At 35.3% G+C, this 18,781-nt stretch overlaps 1 protein-coding gene across 4 annotated transcripts in view; it reads right to left on the reverse strand.

Moving 5' to 3' along the window:
• LOC135219588 (neuronal acetylcholine receptor subunit alpha-10-like) overlaps positions 1–18,781 on the reverse strand; it is a 403,272-nt gene that overhangs the window by 295,913 nt on the left and 88,578 nt on the right. For all 4 annotated transcript variants that reach the window (XR_010315468.1, XR_010315467.1, XM_064256476.1 and 1 more), the window contains exon 2: positions 17,279–17,355. Coding sequence is in view for 2 of the 4 variants with exons in the window: in XM_064256476.1 (XP_064112546.1) it covers positions 17,279–17,324 (46 nt within the window). In the remaining 2 variants the exon portion in view is untranslated. The remainder of the gene's footprint in view (positions 1–17,278; positions 17,356–18,781) is intronic.

An 18,781-nucleotide genomic window follows, 5' to 3' on the forward strand; every position in this document is an offset into this window, starting at 1 on the left:
ATATATATACAATATATATATATATATATATATATATATTTAGATATATATATATATATATATATACATATATATATATATATATATATATATATATATATATATATATATATATATATATATATATATATATATATATATAAATTCGGTACTGTGCAAAAACTCGGAAAATCTCGTCTGAAGAAAGTAACACTTCCATCAGCTAATGCAGTACTGAGAGTGACAACAAGCAGACTTCAAGAAAGATATGGATAAGGAGGACAAATTAAAATAAATCAAGCAGTAATTTTGTGAATGTCTTTTAAAGAAGCCCATAGCTATGACTATTATTGTTTATATAAAGGGTAGGAAATAACCCCCGTTAGTAAGAAAATCATCTTTGATAAGTGGTTTTGTTTGATGGGACCTTTGTCTGTATATGAACGAGCATTTCTTCATATGATTTATTATTTAAATTTGGAGGATGGCTCAGTCATTTCTGTATTAAGGTGCAGCACTGTCGATTAGTAAATGAATTCCATATTATATTCTATCCACCGTAATTCAGCCAATAATGGTGACGGAAAAAATTTCTTACTCTGTTCGCATTACATAATCTTTTTTGAGAAAACCTTCAGCTGTTAATTTCTCACTAACTCGCGAATCCCATTCAGTACTAAATGCAGAATTTCACTGTCATACTGAGAATGGAAAAGTAAAATTAGAACGTCTAGTGTTTATGATAAATAAGGAAGAGAATAAATATTTTGTATTTATATCTTAAGATTGAAAAAATCTTAACATCTATTTCTAGAACATAAAGCAATATTGCGAAGGAAATGAAAACTTGGTAAACGCATTTCCTGCGCTGGATCAGTTTTGAAGAAATCTACTAATTGTTGCCTCCATGATTTTTTTGTAACCCTAAGCTATATGGGAGGGTGTAAATACTTTACACTTAAGGGGTTGGGGAGAGAGAAAACATTCTTATTGCACGGGGAGATAAGATTTATGGAAATATTTTCTGGCAAAACCACCATAACTGTACACCTAATTGTATCCGAGGTGATGAAGTATGTATTAACTAAGATAATTATATATGTATATTATACATACACATATATGTGTCATATATATATATATATACTATATATGTATATATAAAAACATATGTATGATATACATATTTATGTATAAAATATATATGTTTACTTATATGCGCATATATATATATATATGTATACATATATATACATATATGTGTGTACATATTTATGAAGAAAGTGAGGGATTTGGCAGAATTGCATCCTGACGAGGTCATGTGTCGATCAGATGGATGACCCTTTGCATGTTCATTAATTGTCTTCTATTGACAATATTGTATTGTCAATATATCAGTTATTAACGGTCATATACTGGAAGTGCAATCTACAACAACTTCACTTGCTCAGATTGATATGAATTACTGAGACCATTTCTAAAATAAATTGACTGTTTGTTGAAGGGAGCGTCATCATTCATTTCATCTTTCCGTGTTTCCTGAAGTCTTTTGCTTCATATTGCTTAAGACATTCCTTCATATTTCATTTTGTGTAATACTTAACTTTGGACCGGCTGTCTTCAAAATTAATCATATACATATTTACCAGAGACCGGTTCAGACCAAACTACTCCATTATTTACATAATTTAAACCTCAAATAATTCCAAGCATTTCCTTCACACTATGGGTTTACAATGACGCGAAAAGCTTCGGTTGCATCCTTGAGAAATTCTTTCAGCAAGCAACTTTCAATGAGTCATTCACATTCCCTCAAGTGAAGCTGATGTAAAAGATATTGAATTATAACCACAATGATATATTAACTCCTCGTTTGCAGGAATAGGCATTTGACAAGCTGATAAAAAGAATAATAGAGAACTTATTAAATCATCTTAGTAGAGCAGGAACTCAGGAACTCCAGCTTTCAGCAGATGTGTATCATACAGAATCACATCATTGTCTAGACCGATCGCTCCTGCGACGCGCTTCCTTGAACTCCGAACGCGAACGCTCTTAGATATAAACTTCTCATGTATCTTCAAGACGTCATTATCATTCTTTCGAGCAAGAACAGTTTCTGGAAGCAAAGGATGATCATTCGGGGAAAATGGGGAACTGGGAAGACGGGAGTGGGTGGGGGGAGGGGGTTGGGTTTGTGTCGAGGGGTTGCAAGAGATATAGAACCCGACTCATCTGCTTTGGCGGGAACATGGGAACATCTGTGAAAGGCATGATCAATGAGGCCTGCTGGCAGCAAAGGGGCTCCATTTTTGGTTCTCTTTTTGTATACTTATTATTTTTTACTCCTTCTATCTTTCTTTCTTTCTTTCTTCCAGATAGTTTCTGTCGGAAGGGAATAATGTGGTAGGCACGAGGGTGAAATCCCTCTACGTCTGTCTTCATTTTCTTGTCTTTTCATTTATGTTAATTTTTGCTTATAGTATATGGCCTCTTTTGTACTTTTGTTTTCTGTCATCTCAAAGCTCACTTGCTGTTTGGCACCTTACTTATGCTTCATTCATATTTACGAAGCAAGAGCTCATATGCAATACTAGAAGAGATCATTAAAGCAAAATGCGTAATATAAAACTCGCTCGTTACCACCACGTAGGTACTGCGACAAAGGGAGTTGAAGGTGGGAGCCAACATGGATTCTTTTGGTGTCTTACAAGGCTTCTTTTTTTCTTCTTCTCCTTCGTCTTCTTATTCTTTTTAACCATCGCATTTTCATACTTGGAAGGAGATAAATTTACCTTAATAAAGAGAAATTGTATATAAAGTTTTTATTTCATAGCGAAGATAAAACCAAGGTCTTTACGAAAAAAGTTATTACTTATGAAAGGTAAGTTCAACCTTTATATCCATTGCGAAGATCATAATCTGGATGAGGCAATGCTTTTCTTCGCGTTTCTTTTGCTCCTGATTCTATCACTTTGTCTCCTTGAGTCCTTTGCCCAATCCTGCACAGCCCAGTCCTTTCTGCTTGTAAAGTCGATAATTGTTCCTTTGAGGACCAAATATGCATCGATTAAGGTCGAATTTTAGCATTTTTCATGAAATAGTTTTTAGGTGAACTTGCACAGGCCATGACTTGTCCTTTCGATAAAGTCTAATACGCAGTTCGGTAAAAATATGTATATATGTATATATGTATATATATATATATATATATATATATATATATATATATATATATATATATATATATATATTATAAGTGGTGACTCGTTCACTTCACATTTCTGGTAAATTTCGGTTAACTTTTACTATTTCTAGAATATTAGTAGAAATATCCAAAAACTTTTCCAAAATACTTAATTCTTTTTCACCAGACAAGGCCATCTGAAACCTTAAATTTCTTCTTTGAAGAAATTTTCTCTTTTGTTCTCATTCACCGTCTCACAAAATGCATTCAGGAGTTTGATATAAGTCTTGGGTCGTTAGAATTGTTAATTGCGGTTCTGATCCTCCGGTTCAAAAACATGTTTCTAGATTGAATTTATTTGCCTTCTGTCTGTTGTTGTTGCCAGAACAACATCTGCGCTGTTTCATTTTTATAATAGTGATCCTCAAGAGATATGTATCTTCAATGTTCCTGTCTTCAGGAATTACATTTAGTCTGCAGCTTCCTCTTACGTATGTTTTTGCATGCACCTATTTAGATCTCTTTTACCATCGACTTCAGTTCACAATCTGTTGCTCGACCATCGATTTCCATCCACAATCTATTGTTCAACCTTCGGCTCCCTTCCATACTCAAGCAAATTCAGTGCGTATGATGTTTACATTATGCCTGGTCGTCGATCTAAATATTCTTGTCTGTTAGAGGAAAATGAAATTCAGTATCATTCTTCTACAAACTTTGTGGTTACTTTAAATTGTGTTCTAACCCATTCTTAAAATAAGATACATAAAACATAATGCTAAATTTACTATAAAAAAATATCATTATATTTTTGAACCGTGTGCATTTTCGTTGTTGTATTAATATTGAATTTAACCTTTCCTTGTTTGAGATGTAGCTCTCATTTTTGGGATGCCTACTCCTTTGTTCTTCTGCTCGACAGGATATAGTCTGAGTCTAAGGTCATTCATCCATTCAATGAACTCCGTCTTCTCGTCTTTCCTCTAAATCTTTCTCTAGGTTTTGTTTCTTTGCTGCTAAAGGATATCTGACCTTTTTCCTCTGTATTGTAGAATATCCGCCCCTTTTTTCTCTTTGCTGTTAAATACTTCCTCTCCCATTTTACCCGGTGTAAGATGGTACCTGTCCTCTTTGCGTCCGTCGTTAGATGGTTGTGTTCCTTTTAATTTATGCTACAAGATGGCGTCTGTTCTTTTTCTCTCGGTTTTTTCTTCATTCATTCTCTCTCTCTCTCTCTCTCTCTCTCTCTCTCTCTCTCTCTCTCTCTCTCTCTCTCCTGTATAGTGCTTTCTGTGCATTTTCTCTCTATTGTAAGATTGGCTCTGTCGCCTTTCCGTCGGACACTTTTCTCTCTGCTGTATGATGGGTTCTGTTCTTTTGACCCCAGCTGTAAGATGACTTCCTGTCTTATTGTCTCCCTCTGTGAGCCAATCTGGCATTATTTTTGTTTACTATAAAAGTTTCTGTCTCCTTTCTCTTTACTGTAAGATGGCTGATTTCTCTTTCTCTCCTGATGGCACTTAACCATTTTTCTTTGTTGTGAAATGGCCTCTGTCAATTTCATTTGTACTATGAAGTGGCCTACACCCATTTTTACTCCTTTGTGGGGTTTCTTTTTTATTTGTTTCCATGGTGATTGATTGGGGCCTCTTCTCTCCACTATGAAATGGATGACTTTCTGTTCTTTCACTCTCCTCAGTGATATGGTTACTGTCCTTTTACTCTCCTCAGTGAGACAATTTCTATCATTTCACTCTCCTCAGTGAAAGGAATTCTGTCCTTTCACTCTCTTCAGTCAGGTGGTTTCTGCCCTTTTGCCCGCCTCGGTGAGATAGTTTCAATAATAATAATAATAATAATAATAATAATAATAATAATAATAATAAGAGAGGGAAAAAATGGATAAGTCAAGATCTGAAAATAGAAATAAGGATATGGGATATGCCAGTGGAAATCGTACCCATAATCATAGGAGCACTAGGCACGATCCCAAGATCCCTGAAAAGGAATCTAGAAAAACTAAAAAACTAGACGCTGAAGTAGCTCCAGGACTCATGCCGAAGAGAGTGATCCTAGAAACGGCGCACATAGTAAGAAAAGTGATGGACTCCTAAGGAGGCAGGATGCAACCCGGAACCCCACACTATAAATACCACCCAGTCGAATTGGAGGACTGTGATAGAGGGAAAAAAAATAATAATAATAAATATAACTCGAAAGTGCTAGGAGGGAGGAAGAGAGAAAGACATGAAAAAGGCTGAATGAAATAGGTGCAAGAACTTTTGGAAAATACGATATTTAAGACCCATGAAAAACGAGAGTGCAGGTGAGTGGTTGAGTATGAGTAGCGGGTTCACTCACTACTCATAAGAATTTTGCGCAGGTATCCGGTGCAGTTAATATTGTGCAAATCTTTTCCATAGAAGGTTCACCCATGATTCAAGCAGGTAAACATAGTATGCAGTAGTGGCCGTTTTGTTGGTTTTACAGAGCTTCGAATACACACACATACACACACACACACACACACAATATATATATATTATATATATATATTAAATATATAATATATATATAATTATATATATATAATATATATATATATATATGTATATTGTATATGTAGGTAGATTGAAATATAGATAGATAGATATACATATAATGCACAACTATTCATTGCATATATATATATATATATATGTGTGTGTATGTATATATATACATATATAATGAAGTTGCATGCGTTCAGACCAGTTCTTTTCAATATCTAGAAATCACGCCTTAGTCAATCTGCGGAATCTGTTTTCAGAAATGTCAGGAATTTGACATTTCATCCAAACTTTTCAGCAGTTTGCGAGGAGATTTGGACGAGGTTACGGGGGTATTCGAGTTTTCCATTTTTTCCGTTAAATTAACATTAGCAGAGAGAGAGAGAGAGATGGTGTATGGACGATGTAAATTCTTGTGGGTATGTATGATTTTACAGATGAATTCTCTCCATCAAAAAATTAAAATCTTTTCAATGACAGAAAGAGAAACTTCTCATGAGAAAGGAAAGTCTGTTGAGAGAGAAAGAGAGAGAGAGTGAGAGAGATGCCCATGCGAAATTCAGAAGCTACTCATGAGAGAAGAAAATCTATCAAAGAAAGAGAGAGAGAGAGAGAGAGAGAGAGAGAGAGAGAGAGAGAGAGAGAGAGAAGGTTCTCTTTAAGAGTGTTAGACTTGATTAATGCTTGTTTAGAGGCACCTGACAAGTTGTGGCAACGTCTTCTCATCTCGACCGACTCTAATTAGAGAAAAAGTTTCCGCCGACGCCACCATCTTGAATAAGGCTGCCACACTACCTCATGATTGATGTCTTCCCCGACAAGGAATTCCCTTCTCTCTCTCTCTCTCTCTCTTCTCTCTCTCTCTCTCTCTCCTTGCGATGTTCTCTTCCCCTTTCCTGATGCTCCTGTTTCTCCGCCTTTCTTGTGTAATATCTCTCTCTCTCTCTCTCTCTCTCTCTCTCTCTCTCTCTCTATTTTGCTTACGTAAGATAGAATCTGAGTAATGTCCCTGTAATACCAGGCAGTCAGAGCTCTAGTGAATTAAGCTTTCAGAATAATAATAATAATAATAATAATAATAATAATAATAATAATAAAATAATTAACCTCTTCGTTCTTGCTGTAACTGAAGAAAGTCTAAGGCGAAAATTAAAAATTCGGTTTTTGTATCTTCAAAGGCATTGCAGATGGTGCGGTGGAAGAATTTTCGTAGGTACAAGGGCGTCACCTGTGCAAGAGAGATATATATGACTCCAAAGTAACTTTTTGCTTGTGCTGTGACAGAGAGAGAGAGAGAGAGAGAGAAGAGAGAGAGAGAGAGAGAGACTGTGATGATATGACGAAGCTCATGAGAAGAAATTTTCCATGTACACAATACCCTTAGGCATATCTATTTTGGAATATATACTTGAATAAAAGATTTACCGACAAACTCTTCTCGTTTGGGGGAATCGGAGAGGAGAGGCGAGAGGAAGAAGGGAAATAAGAGACTAATTTCCTCCCTGGTTAATGCCAGTTGATTCTACCTGTCATCCCCTTCGATCTATCCGAGAATGACACGAAACTTCCTGGAGGTTAATCGAAAGATGAAAGGCGCCAATTTTGGCAGTGGTGAAGCCACGTTGACGCTTTCAAGCCAGAAGCCATTCAGACCCGGATCGAATAAAATAGGCAAACTGGTGAAATCTTTTCTTGCCATATCTCCTTGAGAATAGATGACTTCAACAGGCAACCTTTGAACGATGGTGCTGGCAACGGCCCAAACTCTCGTGTTGTCCTGGTAAACAGCAGGGAGGAGCTGGCGGGTAAACCCCGTTCCGGTGCCCGGCGATGACCAAAAACCGAAAAATAAACAAACCCTTTATATGGGGGCGTCCCTCTGCATTTACCAACCAAACAGGAATGGAACTCGGTCTTTTTCTACCGTCAACTCCTTTCATCATCCCCGGAGACTGTGGTGACCCGTTCAAGAGAGAGGTCGGTTTCGTCAACGCTTGGAGCAGTTTTACAAAAATAAAATATCTCGGGCATGGCATCATTCTGATTTTATCTGAAACTGTTATCTAAATGAGGTAACCGCCCTGATAAGAGGTTATTACTTCAAGGTGGCTTTAAAGTATTGAAGACTTCTCAGCATCCTCTTCTTCCTGCTTTGTCCGCCATAATTGACGGGAGTATCTTAACCTCTGTTCGTGACTTTCGGTTCCTTTCCGGATGCCTCCATAGAATCTCACGCTACCTGGTAACCATAGAAACTATGTTTTCAAACCTAGCATTGGATATTAGCCAGTGAGCCATACATTCCTTTGTCTTCACAGTACCCTATAAGAAAAATATATTTATTTGTTTATTTATTTATTTATTTATTTATTTATTTATTTATTTATTTATTTATTTATTTATTTATTTTATTAACTTTGCAGTACATTTCTATATACTTTTCCTTCACTCTATATGATTATAGATTCATGATAAAAAATAAAATGGTAACATCTAAAAGGAGTTAAGCTGAGAAGATAAATGGGAAGCTTAAATAAATAAAAATACTTCCTCATAAAAGGTGTGGCTTTTGAGGAAATGTATCACTATGGTCACTCCCTGAATTATACCCCTCTTGAAGTAAAATTTCCACAGCATTAGGCGTTTTTCTCAACATATAGAAGATAAATACTAACATATTTGGCACTGCTACTTATATTAAGCTATTCATTGTAGGTGTTATATATGTATGCACGTGTATATATGCATATATGTATAATATATATATATATAATATATATATATATATATATATATATATATATATATATATATATGTATATCTATGTATATATTAGTATATATATATATATATATATATATATATATATATATATATATATATATATATATATATATATATATATTACAACCCTAAGAAAACCCTTCCACTAGTGGGGTTTTAGAGAATGAAAGAAATAGATACAAAGATATTCTAACATCTAAGGGTTTCTTTAGGGTTGCAATATATATACATATATATATATATATATATATCTATATATATATATATATATATATATATATGTATGTATGTGTGTGTGTGTGTGTGTGTGTGTGTGTATGTGTGTGTGAGTGTGGTGTATATATACATATATATAAATATAACCTAAAAAATCCCTTAGATGTTTGATTATCTTTGTAGTTTAATTTATTTCTTTAATTCTCTCACACCACTGGATGGAAGGTTTAAGGTTTTTTTATATAATTATCGTGCAAGTGCCTTCGCTCAGGCTAATCAGTTCCATCACCTATCTGCCTTTCCAGACGTGTTGGAATGTCAAAAAAGAAAACATCACTGGTTTCTGAAATATTTGCATAGAAGTACTTTAGCTGAAAATATTGTTGAGCATATATACAGTTACATACTTTGTGAGGAATCCTTGATGTCTTGCAGATAATACTAACATATTACTTCACCCTTTCCAGTGACACACTTATCTGTTAGTAAGCCAAGAGTACCCTAGCCATTCTGTGGCGCCACAGAGTAGCGTCGATGTGTATCGGGGATGTGGCTTCCTATAGGTTATCCTTGTTTATAAGCTATGATAAGCACACGAGCGTCTGTGGCAAGTGACTGTAGTGAACTCCCGCTGACCCCCGCCACATCTTATAAACAATGGTCTGTGGCGCCACAGAGTAGCGTCGATGTGTATCGGGGATGTGGCTTCCTATAGGTTATCCTTGTTTATAAGCTATGATAAGCACACGAGCGTCTGTGGCAAGTGACTGTAGTGAACTCCCGCTGACCCCCGCCACATCTTATAAACAATGGAAACCTATGGGAAGCCACATTTCCGCCACACACCGAAGCCACTCTGTGGCGCCACAGAGTGGCTCGTGTACTCCTGGCCTAGGGGTCTGTAAATTAACTTGTTAATGAGTACAATTTTGATAGGACTGAAATATTAAGGCTTTGTAAACTAAGTTCATAAAGAGTACAATTTTTGAGATGACCCTTCATGCTAAAGGTTGGCTATGGTCACATTTCAGTCAAGTAGTACATTCAAAGCCACGTAATTCGGAAATACTCTTTGTAAGGTTATTATAAAGAATTAAATATTGAGGATTAGTTTTTATTTTAACTTCTTTGAATTAAAGTAACGTTATCAATATTCAAAGAAGCCAGACATTAACTCGAAACAAAATTCCAATTCCTCTAACTCCATGAAATGGCAAAGGAAATACGGAATGCCCTTAAGTAGTTTACTAATAGGATTTGAAAAATTCTTACCTTTTTTTATTTTTTCTACTGCTCTTCACTTTACATTTATCTACTCACAGGAGAACAATGACCAATATGCATTCGGATATGGAATGGAACACGTGTCAACCCTTTTCATTCTTTCCCCTCTCCATTCCATAGACGTCCAGCTTCTCCCCTATTTGGAATCGATAAAAAAAGCTTGTTCTTTCTAGGTCGGTAATTGATTGTCAAAAGCATTTCCTCTTAGCACTCACATCGGCTCCGAATGCAGTTATCTGTCCCAATCATGCAGGAAAAAAGAAAGACACGCAACAGAATCGACGCTCATTCTGCTCATGGGACCAGACAGCCTGGCTCGTAGCATTTGCTGATATTTCGCTGAATGTTGAGTAACAAATGCTAAAAAAAATCGTTTTTATTGTAACGGCTTTTCTGACAAAAAAAATTATTTTAGAGTATTTCTAAAAAGCTTCCCTTCCTGTTTGGAATTATCTAACACCTTTGGTAATGCGACGACAAGGGTTTTTCCTTTAGTGTTATTAGACATGCAGACAGACTGGGTTTATGCCATGTCTGAAAAGAGCAACATCTCTCTGTAATTAAAATGCATAGAGTTCCCCCTCATCTTCTATTAATATAAACGTATAATTTGGCTCAGTATATTGCCACTGTAACAGTTATTCCCATAAAATAAGAAGAAGTTCCGTTATAGTTATGTAGAAAAAAATACATAACAGTATCAACACTAACTAGTCCCCTCTTCAGTTGTAATGTAAGACAAACAGAATATAATGAGCAACAAAGGTAAAAGTAGGAGAGAGAGAGAGAGAGAGAGAGAGAACAAGGACGGACGTAGATATAATGGTTTAAAACTGATAAGCATTTATCAATAAAATAAATAAATAGATGTTTAACTGCAATTCGAAATAGCTTTCATATCTATATATATATATAGCATATATATCATATATATATATATATATATATATATATATATATATATTATATATATATATATATATATATATATATACCGGTATATATGTTCTTGCTTTGACGTATTCTTTGACTGTTAGTTTGTAGCCTCAAATTGCTTTCCCTTTGTTTTAACCAGTACTTTCGTGTTCTCATCTCCTATACGTATATATATATATATATATATATATATATATATATATATATATATATATATATATATATATATATATATATATATATAGTATATATATTTTAGAATCTACTGATCATTTTTACCAGACACATATGTAATTGTAATAGCCACAATGCCCTCTTAACTTCTTCCAAATTCTTTACTTCTTTTTTTTTGTACCCTTGTCACTACAAAACCTCGAGATCCAACATCAAATAAATATGAAGGAATCATGATGTCCGTTTCCCGCTACCAGACATCATGATTTCTTCATATTTCTTTGAAGCTGGATCTCAAGGCTATGTAGTGACAAGCGTATCCAAAAAAATGACAAAGACCTTGACAAGTTAAGAGGGCGTTGTGGCTATTGCAATTACACACACATACAGACACACACACACACACACACACACACACACACACACACACACACACATATATATATATATATATATATATATATAGTATATATATATATATATATATATATATATATATATATATATATATATATAATCGAAGTCGGAGAAGGAAAGGCATGACGAAATCAGATGGGCTTTTAATTATCATTGATTTCCGAACGTTTTCTGGATAACAAGTCACATCCTTTCTAGGCTAAAAAACAAAGGCAAAACAAACTTTACAAACCATTTAAAAATGACTCAGACAAAAAATCGAAATTAAGATTAAACAATTACAATGTCATAAAATGATTAAAACGAAGAAAGAAAGTCGTCCTGATCTCGTCCCCGTCCACTGACGGTGGTTCGATCCCATGAGGGATCGAAATTATATCAACTAAAAAAATCCCCCTTCGGTTTACATATATGAAAATATATCAATTCCGAGGCGGAGCGAATTAGATATTGAAGGATATTTCTAGCTCGAATAATTTATATGAATCACGTGATGTTCGGCGTCAATGACCTTCGATGTCAGGATGCCCAAAAAAGTTCCAAGCATCAATCAATCAAAAACGGTGATGTTATATTATTCATATATATATATATATATATATAATATATATATATATATATATATATATCCATATTTTCAAAGCTTGCACTAAACATCTGAAAATATACTGTTTGGTGTTTTGTGTAAGTTTATTTAAAATTTAAAATTTCAAAATGACACGTTGTTCAACTTTTAAACTTAGCATTTTTTATGCTCACTACACAAAACACAAACAAGCGTAAGGCGACATCACAATCAAGTGAAGTTTAATAGTGTTGCTTCTTGGTCATGCAGGCTCAGACATGTCAAAGTCACCACGCATGCAGTTATGACCGGTTCTGACTGCTTTGTTTCACTAGGTGGAATCACAGTCTAGTTATATATAGATATACCTTGTATATATATATATATATATATATATATATATATATATATATATATATATATATATATATATATGTGTGTGTGTGTGTGTGTGTGTGTGTGTGAGTGCGTGTGTGCGTGTCTACGAGGTATATCTATTATATAACTAGACTGTAATTCCACCCAGTGAACAAAGCGGTCAGAACCGGTCATAACTGCATGCGTGGCGACTTTGAACATGTCTGAGCTTGCATGACAAGAAGCTACTCTATTAACTTAAGTTGATTGTGAGTCGCCATTACGTTTTTTGTGTTTTGTGTAGTGAGCATAAAAAATGCTAAGTTTAAATGTTGAACAACGTGTCATTTTGAAATTTTAAATAAACTTACACAAAACACCAACAGTATGTTTTCAGATATTTAGTGCAGATTATGGAAATGACTGCCTGTCTCATGCGCTTGTATTGGAGTGGTACACAAGATTCAGCGAGGGACGTGAGATCGTCAAAGATGGCGAACGCCCTGGACAACCCTCTACTTCAAGAACCGAAATAATGTAGAAGAAATCAGTCGGATTGTTCGAAAAGACTGCCGGCTCAGGGTTCGAATGATAGCTGAACCTTTGAATATTGACAAAGACACCCTTCGTATTCGCCAGGTTTTGCATCATATGACTTTTATCTTTTCCGAGATGTTAAACCAGTGCTGAAAGCGAACACGTTTTGGGTCAGTTGATGCTGTAAAGATGAAAACGGCGGATGTGTTGAAACATCTTACAGAAAATTAATTTCCTCCACGTCTTCCACCAGTGGAAAGGAAGACTGCAAATAGTATATTGAAGGGGACAGGCATATAAATAAAGGTAAGTTACTTAAACTCTCTTTATTTTATAACAGATATACCTCGTATGTGTGTGTGTGCATATATACTGGATGCTTCGAAGGCCCCCCCTCCACAGAACAAATGGAAAGTTATGTAGTTTTCTGCTATAGCCTATCTCTAAGTACATTATCTTAAGTTTCTATTACGCTATTGTTCATTTTACATTTCTTGTATTTTCAGACCGAGTTATGGAGTTAGATACAGCCATGGCTAACGACTCGGAGGAAATCAGATGGATTGACTGGATATGGGCTATAACCTTCAGAGAGGCCAGGGATGCTGGCGCATCCTTCATTTCACGTTCCTGGATAGCTAAACACATTAAAAGAGTCAAAAGACATAGCTGAGGAGTGGGTAGACCAAGAAAGTCTTTATGTAAATTGGTGCTTGGACTAGAGACAAAAAGGGGAAAGAAGAGAAGTTATAGTGCTATATATCGTGAGTTGAAAAAATCTGGTATCAAGCCATTTCATGTTATCAGCAAGCCCAACATCACTCAGCAAAAGAGATAAGACTGTGCATGGTTTTGTTGTTCATTTCTTAAAGATTGGGATGAAGCTGACTTTCTCCATGTTGCCGCATCAGATGAATTCTTCATTTAGACAGTCAGGAAGCCAAATCATAAAAATGACATCATTTGGGGTGCAAAGTTGTATATCAGCCAAGTTGTGAAATTTCCTGAATGTTTGGGAATTTTTCTGTTTCACAGCCAAACGGTTAATGTGGATCAACAAAGAAAAAGGACAGCCATGGAATGGCGAATACTTCAGAGAAACTGTGCTTACTGGTGGAGTATTTCCTTTCCTCAAAGATCCTGAAAATGTGTTATCTGTTGAAGAAGTCACATTTTTGCATGATAAGACACCATGTTTCAAGGCTCTTCAGACACAGGAGCTGTTTCGAAACAGTTGTATCGATTTCTTCTCGTCAAGTGAATTTCCAAGTAGCTCCGCTGACCTTAATGTGTTTGAAACATTGGTAGTGTCTTAAAGGATTGTGTTGAAAGGCGCTTAGTAAACTATGATGGTATACCACGCCTCGACGACCTGCGAAGAGAGGTGACCAAAGTGCTCAGGGAAATGACGTGTGAGTCTCTGCTTTTTTGCGATTTGCTGAAATCATACCCCTCAAGAATGCAGGCTGTGGTACAGGCAGATGGAGGCCACACAAAATACTAAATACTCAGAGAGAAACATAAATAAATATCTGTTCTGAATTACTTTTGTTTTTGTCCATATCAATTTTAGTTTATGCTGTAGAGGGGAGGGGAGGGGAGCTAATTTCGAAACACCCTCTATATACATATCTATATCTATATAATATATATATATATATATATATAATATAATATATATCTTAGTATATTATATATATAGTATAGATATAGATATATATAGAGATATAGATATGTATAAATATTAGATATATATTATATATATATATATATATATGTTATATATATATATATATATATATATATATATATATATATATAATATATATATGTTATATATATATATAATATATGATATATATATATATTATTTATACCATTCCGTAAACTGAATATTGCAGGCAGAACACTTTTCCGTCGCTCACTGCAGTCATCTACATTATTGCAAACTGCGAGTCTAAATCTCTCTCGCAGAAATAAAAGACATCGCAGCTCAAGTCCATAACAGCAGAATCTGTTATTCGAAACGTCGCAGTGATCCCGACTCCGGCATGACTTGAGGCACCCAAGGACCCTTTGAAACAGCGCCTATTGTGATTGCAATAACCCACGGTTAACAATCACGGCCTTGCAAGCGCTGCTCTAGAATTCAATAACCGGAATGAATCGCTCTTCGCGGGATCTTTGACGGTGCAGTGATATGCGTCCGATTTCATCAGCGATCCATTACAGAGGATATGCCATCCAGGAACTGTCTGCCTCGCAAGGAATGCACTTGGAAAATGACCGGAATCGGACTTGTTCACGTTTAGACATACGTGCGTGCATGCATGAAGATGCAAGAGTTACTATGTGGAGGAGCTGACTTTTTCATTCACACACACACACACACATACACGAGTGCTTACGCACACGCAAACACACATATGTGTGTGTGTAGTGTGTGTGTGTGCGAGTGTTTGTGTCATATGCATGTGTATATATACATCCATACATACACACATACTGGCATGCATGCATACATACATACATATACACGTTTTTTCCATGAAGAAGATGGCTGAAGGACTACTAATCATTTTCTCAGCAATCTTTTGAAACCCAGTTATTAGCCTCGTGTAACTTTCTGCTTTTGTTGCGACACACAGTCTAGTAATTACCAGGCACCCAGTTCGCTACTTACATCAAAAGAGCCAAAATGCGTTTCATCGATAGGTGTCCAAATTACTCCGTCTTCGCCCATCCGTATACAGAAACCTTAAATACGCTCTGCCCGACAGACCAAGAATATTTTAGTGTGTAATTATAGTTAACTTGGCGTCCGCAGACAAACTGTGATAAGAAAAAATATATTTTGAGAAGTTATAAAAAAGATATCTCTCCAACAACGCTTTTTCTCTACTAATTTTCTTCTAAGTCACAGACTTTTTCTACTTCTATGACCTCTAAGTGCTCTTATGTTCTCCTTATTACATACGAGTAGATTCTGTCTGCAGGTGCCAAATATTTATTTAAGCCTATCCTACGTACAGTACAACTATAGATAAAATATGTTGATTTATACTAGTCGACGCTAATACAAACCCGAATATAATTTCATCTTCTCTTTTTATTAGAATTTTCCTTGGAATGTCTAATTAGGATTCAATTTCATTTCCTGATGTAGACAAACTACAACTTTACTTGTGGCTTAACTTTCAAGTTTCTTTTAAGTATTCTACGGACAACCACTTATCCCACACAATCTTACTGACAAGTACAGTACATGTACATATTTAGATTTTAATAAAGAGAACATCTATTTTTTATTTGCAGGGTATTAAAAAACGCATTTCATTTCCTGTTTCTTTGGTGCAGTTACACGACCACTTGGTTATTACTTCTTCTAATACACATGATATACAAGAATAATATATAAATGAATTATATATATTGTAAAAATATGATTATATAGTATATAATCTAATATTATTATATATAATATATATAAGTAATGCCAGCGGGGAAAAGGAAATGAAAAACGAGAACTACCGAGATTTGTCGGTACTGACGAACCATTTACTATAGGCAAGACTATAGTAAAGGGTCGTTAAGACCCAAAGCTCTTGGCGTTCTCGTTTTTCATTTTCCTCCGCGGCATTACCTTTATTTATAGATAGCATCACGTTTAATATATTTCGTGATCAAGATATTCATATATATATATATATATATATATATATATATATATATATATATATATATATAATATCATTTTATATAATATAAAATAAATTTCCAGACAAACATGGTTACCTTACTTAACAGTATCTACTTAACAAATCGCTGGTTTGATCGCGGTTAAAGGGGACACTGGGCCTCATTCATTCCCGCCTCGTTCTTTTTTCTTTTCCAAAGTTCTCAGGAGTCCTTAAGCATTGCCTCTGTCTTTCCTGATATCATTCCTTATTAGACATGGTTTCTCCATAATTATTATAAGAAACTTCATTATCTTTTTGAAAATGTTTCAGATTTCACAATGTTACTGATTATTACACAGCACTTAAACATAAACACACACACATTTCACAAAGCTACTACGATTATGTACTCACAAACGCGCTCACGCACACACACATACGATCACACACACACGTATAATGCAAATTGCATATGTAAATTCTTAACTTATCATCAAATACATAAAACTAAATACCTTGGTCTCATAACATAACATCCTTTCATTTATGCAACTTACTATGTTAAGGAAAACAGACACTACAACAGAAATTGAATACTTCTGACCCACTTACCAGCAGCGGCTAGGCAAAAAAGGGTCACCAGGATTCCTGGGGTCATCTTGGGTTGCCGGTGCCACACCACAGCATGCCTGAAAAAGAAAGGAAGTGTCAGGAATATGCTTGCATGAATATTGTGTCCGCGCCATATTTCTACTTCTAGCGACCAACACCGACTCTTTGGCCCACTCACACATTTCATAAAATCTGTTGTGGGCTTCTCAGCGCTTGTTTTCTGCGTGGGGTTGCTACCCTCATGAACATGATTTCATAAATTGGTCACGGGAGCACTGCATGCTCTTTTCTGAACATCACCGAAACCTTACCTGTTCGAAGACCAGGTATGTAGCGGATGTGTAGCAAATAGTAATCTTATGGAAAGGAAAGAGAGAAAGAGCACGCGAGAGGAGATTACCAACGCTTTGACCCCAATGTTACCCGAGTAGTTGTAAAAGAGTTTTATTATAACTGCGAGCTATGACTAAGGTGTAGAGACCCAGAGAATATATTTACGTTGTCAAAAAAATAAAAAAAAAAAAAAAAAAAAAAAAAAAAAAAAAAAAAAAAAAAAAAAAAAATAGTATATAAAAGACTCACATGCCTTCCGATTAACTTGACATTCGCATGGTATATTTTGCCTTTCTAATCCTTGAAGACTTACCTGTTTGTCTCAAAGTTCAGGCGGTTTTCACTTACAGAACTGGCGTAGTCGATCTTCTTAAATCAGTCTGTATCTGATTTATTTTCAGTCAGAAATAAAATGGCACTTATAATGAAGTTATTTATCACTTCGTTGGAAGAATCCAGTTTATAAACTTCAGTGTTAATGTTAATATTTCTTCAAGGAATATGTGCCAATGTTCTCGTTACTTATTTCGAAATGAAAAGAAAAGAATTGGTGGTTTTTAGTGAAAAACCCAGCCTACGGGTAGAAATGATAGTGAGAATAATGAGATTATTGCAATAAACCACAATTACATTCCACATCCTTTCGGTCTATTAAGCTCGAAAACATCATTTGCAATTTTTCAGCTATAAATCCAGCCGTCATCGCCCAGTTCAGCCTACTAATCAGTATCAGTCTCTCGCCTGTCTGTTTCCATCTTCGGAACATGAGAGTCGTGATGAAAATGACCTATTTTTACTCACGGATGAAGCTATAAATTAAGAGCAATAACGAAACTTTACTAAATCGTACCAAATCCAGCTCAGCAGTCTTCATTTATACCAAGAATGAAAAATGCTTTAACGTATAGCAAAGCTTAACAGTTTAACATTTCCTGCGCAACGAAAATGAATAGAAAAGTTCGGATCCAATTTACATCGGTAGAAAAATTTATTTGACCCAAAGAATACAGGCGATCAGGAGAGAGAGAGAGAGAGAGAGAGAGAGAGAGAGAGAGAGAGAGAGAGAGAGAACGATGTTCAGGTCTCGCAATGCAATTTCGACTTTTCTTAACATCAGACAACAGCAGAGCAGAGCCTTGCTAGAGGCCAAATTTATGACTTCATTAGAGC

This window comes from Macrobrachium nipponense, chromosome 1 (genome assembly GCF_015104395.2).
Source record: "Macrobrachium nipponense isolate FS-2020 chromosome 1, ASM1510439v2, whole genome shotgun sequence".
NCBI lineage: Eukaryota > Metazoa > Arthropoda > Malacostraca > Decapoda > Palaemonidae > Macrobrachium > Macrobrachium nipponense.